Here is a 12,824-nt window from a genome sequence, read left to right on the forward strand (position 1 = left end):
GTCAAATTTATTTTAAAATAGACACAAGACATAATGAACGCAGAAGTTTTCAAAGGGTATCTGTATTTTTAAACTATAACTGAAACCATGGAAAGTCCATATTTAGCGGGATATTTACCCATAGCAGATTCCCAGCACCCATTAAAGGCACAGACTGCAGCTCCTCTGCATCTCCCACTTGCTAAAACAGTTGTTTGCTTAATTATCTCTCTGCTATCTCTGTTTGGGTTTAATCTAAATGGAAATCTACATGCGTTCGGTTGGTGTGAAAGCAAAAAGCATAGTATAGGAATCCTGCCAAATGCAATTCTGTGTTTTTTCGCTTGAAAAAGCCAAGTAATGTTACTTTCTGAGAAGACAAAAATGTTAATTTATGCTGTAACTCCACCAAACCCAAAAACCTTGATTGTTAGATAATCTAGGTTTAATGCAAGTACATATGTTCTTTATAATATTTCACGGGGACATGAATCTTGTAAACTGTCTTTTTTTTCCAGTGTTGGCCAAAATTTCGGTCTGGATCATGGCTAACCCCGCTGAGCTACTGAAATAAAGTTTTAAAGGCAAAATATCACACGGCACTCAGTGTGCCAATAAAAGGGAATGCTGCAGCCATAAAAAACCTACATTAAAGCACAAAAATATATAGCCCACAAATATAAAGGTTGTTGTCAAATTTAAATGCCTCAACACTCTAATGACAATGCCTGTGTCACTGCCAAACTTTTATTTGAAAATTAAGGAACAATTATTTGTTTTACCATTACTGAAACTACCTTGCACTTTAGAAAATACAAAATACGATTAAAAAAAACATTAATTCAAGCTTGATTGACAGAGATGTCATGTTGCATGCTCTAATGAGAACTTCCTATCTTGACTCACCACAAGAATTGCAAAGTATGGTTCTTCTACCTGAAAGGCAAAATCACACAAAAAGCAGGCTAGTCCCAGGTGACACTGGGAGTGGTGACAAGTTTGCTTACCCTCCAGTTTGTCCACAAAGCAATATACATCATAGGTCTCTGTGCGGTCTCGGATCCCATATGTTCTAACTCCAGGCTTCCCGTATTTGTCTCCATAGCAACCTGTCCTCGGTTTGGTGATTGGATACCTGTGTGGAGGAAACATTGCATGAACTCAATGGGCTTTGAGAGTGGCGATATCACTCAGTATTAGGCAGCATCATTGAGTGTTTCAGTTTTGGAATAAATCTAGCAGAGTTTAGGGGCACAGCATTCAAGGTTATTAAAACACCCTCAATATGGCCCAAGATCAGGAGAGTTTGTCTGCTTTCACTTTGTTAATTTATTAGTTTTATTATGACTAGAAACCATAGCACTGGATGTCAAGTAGCTCGACCAAAAACATATTATTTTTGCAGGCAACTAATATGATAAAAATATAAGCAATAGAATAAAAAAGTAAATAAAATGATCAAGAAATGCTCACCTGACTGTCTGGTCTGACAACCAGCCAGCATCGCATTGATCAAAGCCGTCTTCGTAAGCAGAAATCAGCTGATCCGGCGTGGCGATGGACGCCCCTATATCCTGGCAGACCTGCACGGCTTTGTTGAAGTCCAGAGCGTATCGGCTGGAGTTTACCCGGTAATGAAAAACAACACCTGCATGGCCACAATGAATAGGTGACTTAAAAACAGTAGGCCATTGCGCAAAATTCTTCTGAGCATAATTACTTTGCATGTAAGCTGTTACAATAATAATCTACAAAACTCTGCTTTAGAGCCTCAGTATAGTGTTCGCTAGCTGAAAACATTTGGGAAGAAAAAAAAAATATGATGATTCATTTTAGTGACTAACAAGCCTCGGAAAAAAACAATGTAATTTAAAGAACACGGTAATTTACTAGGGTATAATAAGACATTACTTACAACCCAGGGGACAAGTGTTGCTTAACTTTCTGTGAATGAATCAACCCTAACAATGGAGTGCTATGCTTGGCAAAGGAGGCAATGGTGTACACATGTCACTCCAGACCAGTGTCCACCCCATGGCTGCAAGCCTTTGGCACGTTACACAAAGTCTACATGCCTGTTTCCAGAACCCGCTGTGGCCAAAATATCAAGGGGTGGAGCCAAAATTGCACATCTGGGAGGTTTTTAAAGGTAACTTACAAAGAACAAACCCAGTGTCATCTATTTAGACAAATAACTGTCTACTTATATTCTTGTAGAGACGTTCAGTGTGGAAACCACAGAATACTCTGTTCTTCATGGTACTGCCCTAGGACCCTTATGTCCATATTCATCTATCCGGGACACTAAAGCTATACTCCGTTAACAAAAGCCCAGAGGAAAGGGGATACGTCTAATCTAAGCAAATTTATCATCTTACCTATGAGAATACTCCAGCAATTAGTCACTCCCTCTATCTACAGTATTAAGGTTTACTTCCACGGCCATTTTTAATATAAATTGCAGTACCACAACAGCTGGAAAAATTGATTTTATCTGCTTCATGACAGAGTCTACGTAATGTCTTTGGAAGACAGACCATTAATCCATATGTATTTTTACGGGTGACATGTGGTTCTGCGTTTAGCACTGTTGCCCTGCACTGCCAGTTTAAACATTCGAATCCTGCCACTGCTCTGTGGGTGTGTGCAGTTTGCACATGCCCTGTCTACAGGTGGCTGGATACATTTTTACACTAGTGGCCAAAATTGTGGAAACACCTAGCATTTTTGGCATTATGCTTTAAAAATTACTGTACGGATATTGGCGGCAATGTTTACAAACAATCAAAGAATGTTACAAATATCGTACATCGGACAATTAAATAACTGGGGCAACAGTTGAATTAAGTTCTGCAATCTCTAAAAATTGGAAATGTTTCCACAATTTTGGCCACTAGTGAATCAGTAATTTTTCATTTTCTCAAATCATTGTTCAAGTCTGAAACTGAAGCCTGAATATTTAAACCAATATTCCTCCAACCCTGATTCATTCATAGATTTTCTAACCACCTTTGGCATTGATCCACTATTACAATCTCCAATATATCCATTTTATTTGATCTGCGGCAGGGAATTGATGTCAAAACTATAAACTGGTTCAGCAAGTGCAGTGTATCTGCTCTTTTAACTGGCATTATCTGTAGCACTTGTCCAGTGCTGAGAGAGCTTCAATGGACCGAAGGTGAATCTTGGCATTTGCTGCTCTTGGATTTTCCTGCTGCAATTCAAAGAAGGTAATAGTTTTACAGGATATAAAGAACTTATATTTTCCTTTGCTCATCTTCTAGTCTTCTTTCCCAGAAATGGAACCTCAACTGTTCCAGTGCTTTGTACCAAAAAGTATTCTGTTCTCTGGCAGGTGTGTCTCCTGGCATGCATGTGTCAGCTATGGGCCAGGAACCAGCCCACTGTCCACAAACAGGGGTAACATCTGTCTCGAGTACCTTAAAGTACCATAGTGGTTGGCGTCCTACAATGCCCCATAATCAAATTACAAACCATCGCTTATGATGGCCGGGGACATCAAACTGCTATTATTGTGTTCTTGGTAACAGAGGGGAACAAAACCTGACAGAACCAAGACTGGAAAACGATTCAGTCCAAAACTGTGACCTCAGACCTCGACATGGCCACAACAGGAACTAAGCCATGCCTTATTGCTCCAGAGGAGAGACACAGAGAGTGAAAACGCAGGAGGCGTGTAGCATAGCCGTTAGCAACAAGGACTCGGAACATCATGGACTGCTTCTGCATCCCTGTGAAGGGCTGGCGTTTCTGCCTTTAAATAGACTGAACAAAATTGAAAGCAAAAACGTACTTCAATTGATTCATGTTGTTAAGAAAGAAACAAACAGTAATAACTCACCGCTAACATCCAGAGAGACAATGTCCTGCGTGTCCTCAATGCCGTGCATGACCTCGCAGCGGTAGATGCCAGCGTCGCTGGCTCGCAGCTTGGCGAGGGTGAGGGAGGCGTCCCCGATGTCCTCTGGGTGGCTGGGCACCGACACCCGGCCCTTATAGACTGGGCCCACTTTGATGACACTATTCTGGGCCACCAGTACCGTAGTCTCACTTTCACCAACCACCTTGGTCCACTTGATGCGCAGGTGGTCAGGGGGGCTGGTCGGGGGTGAAGTGGGGGTGGTGTTTATCAAAGTAGCATCAGTGCTGGCATCCGGCTGGTGGGTGGGCAGAGTGGAAAAGTGACAGGGCAGGACCACCTTCCCCGCAAGAGAGCCGCTCACCGGGTCACTCTTCTCCACCCTTAAGTGCCGCGTCGTCTCTGCAGGCAAAGACTTCAGCTTAAAAATCCACGATTGTAAATTTCAATTTTATTCTCTCAGGAGAGACAACATGCCCTTTGATGTCCAGTGAACTGACAGTTGCTAATATCGCTATTCACTCTGCTTTAAACAGCATGTTAACAATAATGCAGTAGCAGCACTGAGATGCAACAACTGCAAAGCTAGATTTTTATCTTGTGGGTTCAGGATGTCTGAAAAGGTATATGTTTCCAGTATACCCCTCAAGACACTGGCACAAAAAAGTCAGTTCAATATACTGTCAAGTTCAATCATTTTAAATCACAGAGGAGTTACTTTGATTAAAATTAACAAACCCATCATTGCATAACTCAGTTGCAGTGGTTGTGGAATGCGGCAAATTGCTAAATTCTCTGGCTAAATTATATGGGACTCATTTCCTGGTATTGTGCTGCAATTTGCCTTTTGATTTGCATTGTACTATGAGTTCCAGATTTGACAGACTGTCTTTGAAATGGAAATATAGAAATTTGATGCTTCAGTAACTTGATTTTGGAACATTATAGGCAGATGATAATTGCCATTTTTCCATAATCCAGTGACTACGCTTATTATGCTTTTAATAGCCCCTTGAAATGCAGAAAAAAAAAATATTACTGCTAGGTGTCAAATAAAGTAATTAATCTACACATCGAATCTGATAAAACTACCATTCATAAGAGTCCTGTTAGTGTCTGGTAAAGGGTTAATCTACTGAATGGTCTTTAGTCCTCAAATGTAACCATGACATTTATAGATACAATCCTACATTGCTAAACATTTAATCAATTTCATGAAGACATTACAAATATTAATATAGGTGTCTTCTGAGTAAATGTAGCTGTTTATGATAGCTAACCCGGTCTGAGGACACAAAATAACATTTTTGGGTAATACATTACATGGGGGGGTACAAATACCTTAGTAACTCAGTTACTACTCAAGTACAAATCATACATATATAGTAACATATAGTAACTGCATGGAATACATGAACTGCTATGATCGATTAATGATGGACAAACATGGGATCAGTACTTATATTTAGTTGCTGGCAAATTAATGCCTTAAGTACAACAACATTGTGTGTATCTCCTCTAGAAAAGTGTTGCTCTTTTTTTCAAGTAGTTATTAAATATATCATAAGAATGTTGCATCAGGTAGGATCTTACCAAGCACATCAAATGTACAAAATAATAAGAATATCCACAGGGAATACTTTATATCCAATACCATCTTCAATCTGAAACAGAGAAAGTGAACACATTAGGGTGGTATAGCTCTGGGGTCAGGAGGGATTCCTGTCCTCCCAGTCCAAATCCATGCAAATTAGTTGAACTGATATCTCTAAATTGCACACTGGGTGACCTGTGGGGCACTGACTTTATTAATCAGCTGTCAAGATGTTACATTTGGCTATTTGGCCGCACCCATGAGCCCCCGCCCCCCCCTCGTGTGACAACATGGAATTGAATCTAAATACATTTCAGATAAATGATAAATGAAAAATTACTTTGTTGTTAGCGCTATTTCGAACACATGTAATACATCATATGTTTTCAAGATTCATTCATTTATATAAGACGATAGCGGGTGTCCTACGTGATGTCATGTTATGAGACCTAAAACGGACGCAAAGGATCAGGGTCAGTGTCCCTCCCATTTCTCTAGACGTCGTCGTAAGTGAGTCATGAAACTGGAAGACTGCTCTTTTCATTAACTGCTACAAACGTAACTGGGAGGAGAGCGCCATGGAAACCCTTTGGACTTCACAGAAACAGCAAACCCAGAAAGGTTTCTAAGCAAACTGTGACATTCGACTAACCTGCAATCGTTCCCAGCAAAAGAAGCTTTGGAAGTGGTGTTTGCAGATTTGTTTTTTTAACAGCTCAGTTGCAGACTTCAAACGATATCCTCTTCCCAAGAAATCAAGATCGATTTCTTTTATACATATATATATAACCTCAGCTCTCACCAGGCAAAACCAAATGGGCGAATATCCCGTACCTGTAACAAAGGGTTACGTGTAAGTGTCACAGTGTCCTCATATTAGGCTGTATTTCATCTAATTTGCCAGGTGGCATATTGACATCTGGTTAGGAACCTATGAAGTGAGACAGCGCTTAAATTTAAGATCGAGTAATATAAATCACCTTCAATGATATTTTGTATCTAATTGTTTACGCGTATTTGAAAACAATCGATTGGAATCCGTGTTCATAGATTCATGCATTTATGTCTTATAATTAAGACATTTTTCAACGTTTATATGTCATTATTTTTAACGAAATTCTCCATGACTAGTCCAAGTCTGTGTAATTCGACGCAATTCTTAATGTCGTGCTGGTTGAAAAAAAAGGTTATTTTCCATTTTCTGTCTAAATGAAGCTTGTTATGTGGACATATAAAAGTCACTTTCACTAAAGGGCTAAATTGCCCTTATTCTACTTCTCTGTATCGGAGTTGGCCAGATGCCCTGAAAACCTGGAAGCCAATGAATCGGCGCCTGTGAAACACGCTTATTGCGCTTCAGCAGTTAAACATGACTGTGTTTTACCGCCATCTACACATCCTAAATAGCGCCCTTCAGATCGAAAACACAAAAGTATTGATGACAAAACGGCCAGATCAGGGCAGATCATTCTCTGGAAACCTCAGTTTCTCCGGACGCACAGCAAGAAGACACACCAGTCTGTAGCACGTTTCCCAGCGCCTGTAACTTGCCGGTCATGATAGACAGCGAGCAGAATGAAAAGTAACGGGAAATCACACTTTACAAAAGAGCTGGCTTGCGGCTTTGACGATTTTAACATATAATAATAAAATAATTCCGTATTATTATTGGCTAAGGCACATTCAACAGATGACAATATTGAATATAGCATCTGTGTTTGGGCGTTCCTGAAATGAGATCAAGTATATCTTTCTTGTAACAATGGTCCACGTACACCAACCCAGACTTGTTTTGCATGCGTTGAAGTTGTGTGATTGCTACAAATTCTATTATTGACATCAACAATAAATGAATGAACTTGTCTTAGTAGCAATATGTAATTGCGACAAGTGCGATCTTAACATTATATATACAGGTAGTATATATTAAGTAAACTTTATGGCGCCATAGGCAATAGGTAATACATTTGAAAAGCTTGTTAATAAAGGTGCTGATGGCTGAGAGACAAGGCACGGATAAAAGGTAAGGTTTTCTGTCAGCATGTGAAAGGCTCTATCCATCCTAGATCCTTTTGTCGGTCCAATGAAAAGATTCTCTATTCTGCCTTGCGGCAGTATTTGAAGATAAATGATATCGAGGAATAGATTGACTAGGACCTGTATCAAAAATTGATTGCGATTAATAAAAAACAAACATAAAAACTCGCCTTAACTTTGGAAATATGAAAAGTTTCTGCATACTTCGTTAGAAACATTCAATTGTCATAATAGGCTACAACTAAACGACATTGTAAATTTTACTGAACACTACTTAACATGTATACAACCTATTTTAAACACGTCATTCCAATCAATTTAATTATGGAAGTAAACCCAAATGTAGTAAAACAACGGCAATACCTCAGATAGGTTTGTAAATCCAAAATGAATGAATAGTATATATGTGTCCTTAATTCCAGTATGTTCCAGTGTGCGAGTTTAAGTCCAAAGTAGCTCTTCCCTATGATCAGAACAAAAGGGTCAGCCTTCACTTTTCCTGTTCACAGCTCTTCTTTCTGAAGGTGGACAGATAGTAGCCTGTTTGGATGCTGCCTAATAGAGCAAAGATCAGTCGGCTAAGTTCAAAATCTATTTACAACCTTCTTTCGTCATCGTGGGCGTGGTCCCAAATTTCAATAGCGTCTCGTCCAATCAGCATCGCCGTAAGGTCCATCGGCACTTTACAGGGTCCATTTAGCCTCAATCATACATCTTGTAAGTGTGAGTTACGCGGGGCTCGAACCTATAACACGGCAGCCGTGTCCCGATAAACCTACTCAGTGCGCTCACCAAAGGTGTGATTGATGACTTTTTTCATAGGATAATACCGAAACGCCAGATCTAACTCATAGACACAATATAATGTATTTAGTATAAAGTACTAAAGAAAATCATTTGAGTATAATGTTCTACAAGCTTTAAGGGACTCAAATCAATGCTACTGAATTACTCAGTCGATCTAAAGAAATGTCTGTCGCATATCTATAATTTTGTAATTATGTATAGTCCTGCTCTGTTAAAGATGACGAGTCTATTTGAATTATAATCTACATGAAGATTATATCCACCGGCGATGCAATGGGAGGCATATTAGGTCAAGATTATTTTGCAGTACATTAATTCAATTTTTTAGGGGGGTAAAACTTGTTCCAGTAGCATAAAACAACTCACACTACTTCTGTCATCCCGGACTTCATATATAACCTGTATAGGCCTAAGTAAGAGCTGCACACAAGAAGCGTACTCATGCACTGAATATAAACAAAACACATACTTGATTACTGCTAAAGACACAGTAGGTGAATGCGGTCTGGATGTGGCATTACGCACGTTTCCACACGGGGGAGAGACCGTAACGCAGAGAAAGGCATGGACTGCATAAATCAGCAAGGCAGGATCTGGATCAGAATAAAGTGACAGACCGGAAAATCAGCAGAATCAGAATCTCGAGCTATATCTGCGTGATCCACGCCGTACTGTACCATTTATTTTATTGGCATTTATGTGTTTCGGATTACTCCACTGTTAAAACGCCACAAAACTCCCATTTTCTCTGTAGTAGCCCACATCTGCTTATTCATTACGGTTTGATTTCAGTTCCAGAGTCTCGTTTTCCTTCGCAAAACATTCGATTTACAGTTACATGACTTGGAAGTTATACAAATGGGAAACATTGCATTGGGTTTCTCAAGTAAATTGTTTTTTTCTGTTTCGAGAACTGAATGTTGTCCGCAGTATCACAAAGAACCCCATTCTATTACTGATACTAATAATTAAGTTTTAAAGTTACTCTGTGTTAACTGTAGGGGGAAACAGTACACACACACACACACACCTTCATATCTCTACAGGGTTGCCAACTCTAACGCATCTGGCTTTCAGACACGCAAGAAATCTTACGGAAAATCTATATTATTCCATTATAACCCTAAAATTAGCTACATTTAAAGCGCTGGAGTAGTTTGCAAACCCAATAGACTATTTACAAGGTAATAAAACTCTTACATACATGTAAATGCGCGTGCAGACTTGTCTAGAACTGAACATCTCACTCCAGCCAGCTGACCAAAGTTGGCGACCTTGTCTCTAAACTTCACGCTACAATGAAATAATCCGAACACCGCTAACTGTAAAAACACTTAAAAAGAGCGTTTAACACGTGCCTCTTGGACATAAAAAGCTGAAAAGCTACACCAGGGGTCCGCCACTATTTTTCCCCGAGGGCCAAATTCCATTAGCAACACAAAGCCGGAGCTCACTGGGTTCGCTGGGGGAGGGAGCGATCGCGCCAGTCCGCCAGTTCCTGACCGCTGGCCTACACGTTCACGGACTGTGCAGCATCGGCAGTACCGGAGGACTTCCCGGCAGACTGGCCCGTCATTTATAGGTCTTTAATACAATCAGATGATGAAAACAAACTAGATGTTTTAGTGCAAAATGCCCATGCGGTATGGTTCCGCCCCGTTTCCAGGGGCGTCGGAACTAGGGGGCGACTGGGTTCTGTTAACTTCTACTGAGGCTCTCTCTCTCATGCATGCAAAGACTATATGTATATATAAATAAGTGAATAATTGTCATGATCATTTACATGCACTTTAAAGCAAATTTTCAGCATGAGGATACTAAGTGAAAAATACCTGCAGCATTAGCAAGACCTCTATCAAACTGGGTTAATTACGTATTGATAGTTAATTAAAAGGTCATATGTTTGATAAACTGTACTGTAAGAATTGTATTAATTTTACTTCAAGACATTACACATAAAAATTCACTAGGGAATACAGGATGTTAACATTTCATCATCAATTATGACACTTTCATACCCCTATTTCAGAAGACACTGGTATGTATGTGTGTATCTATGCATGTATGCAGGGGCGGATTAACGCACAGGCTAGATATGGCTTAAGGCTAGGGGCCCCACGTGTGCCAGCCTGCAAGGGGGCCCCCATTGGCGCAGAGGGGGGTGGGGGGGCCCACAGACTACTGTAGCCTAGGGGCCTCTGTACACCTTAATCCGCCCCTGCATGTATGTATAACTGTAGACCATATAACTGCTTATGATGCAGTCAGTAATCGGCGTCATATTTATGGCTGACATAGCATAGTATTCCTGAAAGATAAACTGCAGTTTGAAATATAGTACGTTTAGAAAAGTACATTTGTGTGGCTCTAACCTGCCTGTAAGGAAATGATCAAGACACACAACCTACCACTGCTGGCAGTATTGTTGTTCAAGTTCTTTCGATTGATGGCTTCTAATCAAGCTCTCCGTCACCTTTCTGTTAGTTCTTCGGTTTCTTTGCCTTGATTTTTACAAACTGAAGGTATACAAAAGAAACGTAGATTTGGATTTTTTCTTGCTGTTGTTACTACAGCCAAACACACGACAGTCGATAGTCATGATCGTCTAACTCTTTCCCCAGTAAAATGGACGCCCCTTCGTTTTCATTAATGTGTACTTTGACAATGATGTCAGCTTAATTACAACCCTTTGTTTTCACACACTGTTGAATCAAATGGTGTTACCAGCATGTGTTTTAGGCAGTTTTGGCTTAAGTGTAAATTTCAGATATGCTTCGGGCATCATGGCTGAAAAAAGGGTGATGCAAATCTCGGCAACTAGAAAATTGGGCTTGTCATATAATGCACCCTCCTGTATTATTGTTTTTCATAAGCCTTAGGATGAAATGGTGCCACCAGCACATATTTAGGGCTCTTTTGGCTTCGTTATCATCAGCTCTGCAATGTAATACATCCTCCGTTGTTTCTTTTAAGACGTTAAGATTACATTCTATCTGTGCATATATTTGTATGAATCAAAAGGGGATGCATTACTTAACAGCTATAATCAGAAGTTTATGAGACAAAAAACAAAACGTAGTGAGGTGCATGCTGTTCTTGGCAGACGAGCAAAACTTGGACATAACCGGTCCGGGTAAAGGGATTTTACGTAGGCCTATGTTCATATTTATCAGATGAGAACCAGGAGTTGACAGACGACACATTAAATTGTATTTCACTGAAGTGGAAGTATGGTCAGGATTTAACTCTTGAGTAGATGTGGAATCTTCCAGTATTATAAATCTACTATATACATTTCCAGTCAGAGTGGGATATATGTGCTAAATGTTGGCCTGTCTTTGCGTTATAGATGATCATTTTTAAGTTATTACTCATGTATTAGCCAATGTGTTTTCAGTAAATAACGATCCAGCCATGTAGTTATTTTCTTAAAAAACAAAAGCTATTAGTGCTGGCACGCTAACGGCTGTAGAGCAATCTGAGAGGAAATTTCATCTTTAACTTTGCAATGCCCTTTCCCTGGTTAAGCAGGCTAACATAAGTCCTCGTCACGTCAAGAGCTGGTATTGGGTGCTTGAAAATTTGATGCTAGACATTTGTGAACTGAATCCACATAGGCACATTAACATTTCCACAATTCCACAATATACCTGTATAATTCCAAGACAAAATTAACTCCAATGGCAACTTTTAGACACAAAATAACAGCCTGCTCCCTGATGAATTCTGGTATATCTATGATGTATGAAACAGGAGCAGTTCCTAACCTCAGAACAGGGAGTATGATATTAAGATCAAGAAATTACCTTTTCAACCTCATCTAGAATGAGCAATACATTTTCATTAAAACCCTGTACCCTGGAATGCGGAGTACTGTCGTATTTGCAGTACTCTCTGAATACCAAAGGCTTCTGTGAGGCATTGAAGTTTGGTCAGTTGGCATGAAGTCATTATTTATTACACAACCAACTGTAAGTATGATTGCAGCGTGGTTTCTTTCTTCTTTAAAAAAAAAAAAAATATATACCTACTACATATTAAACAAACAGCTAAATCACCCAATGTCATCTTGTATGCTTCATTTCACATTGGTTAAACGGAGGCAAAATGCAACATACGATTACAAACGATGAAAGTATCTTCTGTACTAAGAATTAATCCCAAAACCCTGTACTAGACAAGCAGCTGGAAGATGAATGGTTATAAGCATTAATCTTCACAATTTGGAGCACAATTCATTAACATATGATTGTTTTACAAACACACACACACACTTGCTAAGTAACACGTAAAATTTAGCATTATTCATTGTTTTTTTTTCACAGTAATCTTCTGTAACCTGGATTACACAGATAATCAATAGACAAAGAAAGTACAGTTACAAAATCCACATCTCCTTTGTACAAACAGTCCTTAGAAGTCATCAAACAGGTCATCTGCCTCAGGATCAACCCGGGCTTTGGCTGCAGCATTTTCTTCTTCCCGAATGAGAAGTGGATCTTGTTTTGTCTCCTTCCTAGAAAC

The 12,824-nt window shown here is 39.6% G+C and overlaps 2 protein-coding genes across 6 annotated transcripts in view; both read right to left on the reverse strand.

The window, feature by feature from the left end:
- Positions 1–8,067, reverse strand: part of vcanb (versican b) — a 36,421-nt gene extending 28,354 nt beyond the window's left edge. The window contains exons 1-6 of the mRNA XM_072714132.1: positions 7,857–8,067; positions 6,109–6,290; positions 5,456–5,526; positions 3,845–4,264; positions 1,453–1,627; positions 987–1,114 (exon numbers count right to left, since the gene is read on the reverse strand). Of these exons, the coding sequence (XP_072570233.1) occupies positions 987–1,114; positions 1,453–1,627; positions 3,845–4,264; positions 5,456–5,519 (787 nt within the window). The 5' untranslated portion in view covers positions 5,520–5,526; positions 6,109–6,290; positions 7,857–8,067. The remainder of the gene's footprint in view (positions 1–986; positions 1,115–1,452; positions 1,628–3,844; positions 4,265–5,455; positions 5,527–6,108; positions 6,291–7,856) is intronic.
- A 3,870-nt stretch (positions 8,068–11,937) lies between these two features.
- The window catches only part of xrcc4 (X-ray repair complementing defective repair in Chinese hamster cells 4), a 69,421-nt gene continuing 68,534 nt past the window's right edge, over positions 11,938–12,824 (reverse strand). For all 5 annotated transcript variants that reach the window (XR_002841971.2, XM_023843481.2, XM_023843503.2 and 2 more), the window contains one exon: positions 11,938–12,816. Coding sequence is in view for 4 of the 5 variants with exons in the window: in XM_023843481.2 (XP_023699249.1) it covers positions 12,714–12,816 (103 nt within the window). In the remaining variant the exon portion in view is untranslated. The remainder of the gene's footprint in view (positions 12,817–12,824) is intronic.

Source organism: Paramormyrops kingsleyae, chromosome 7 (genome assembly GCF_048594095.1).
Source record: "Paramormyrops kingsleyae isolate MSU_618 chromosome 7, PKINGS_0.4, whole genome shotgun sequence".
Taxonomy (NCBI): Eukaryota; Metazoa; Chordata; class Actinopteri; order Osteoglossiformes; family Mormyridae; genus Paramormyrops; species Paramormyrops kingsleyae.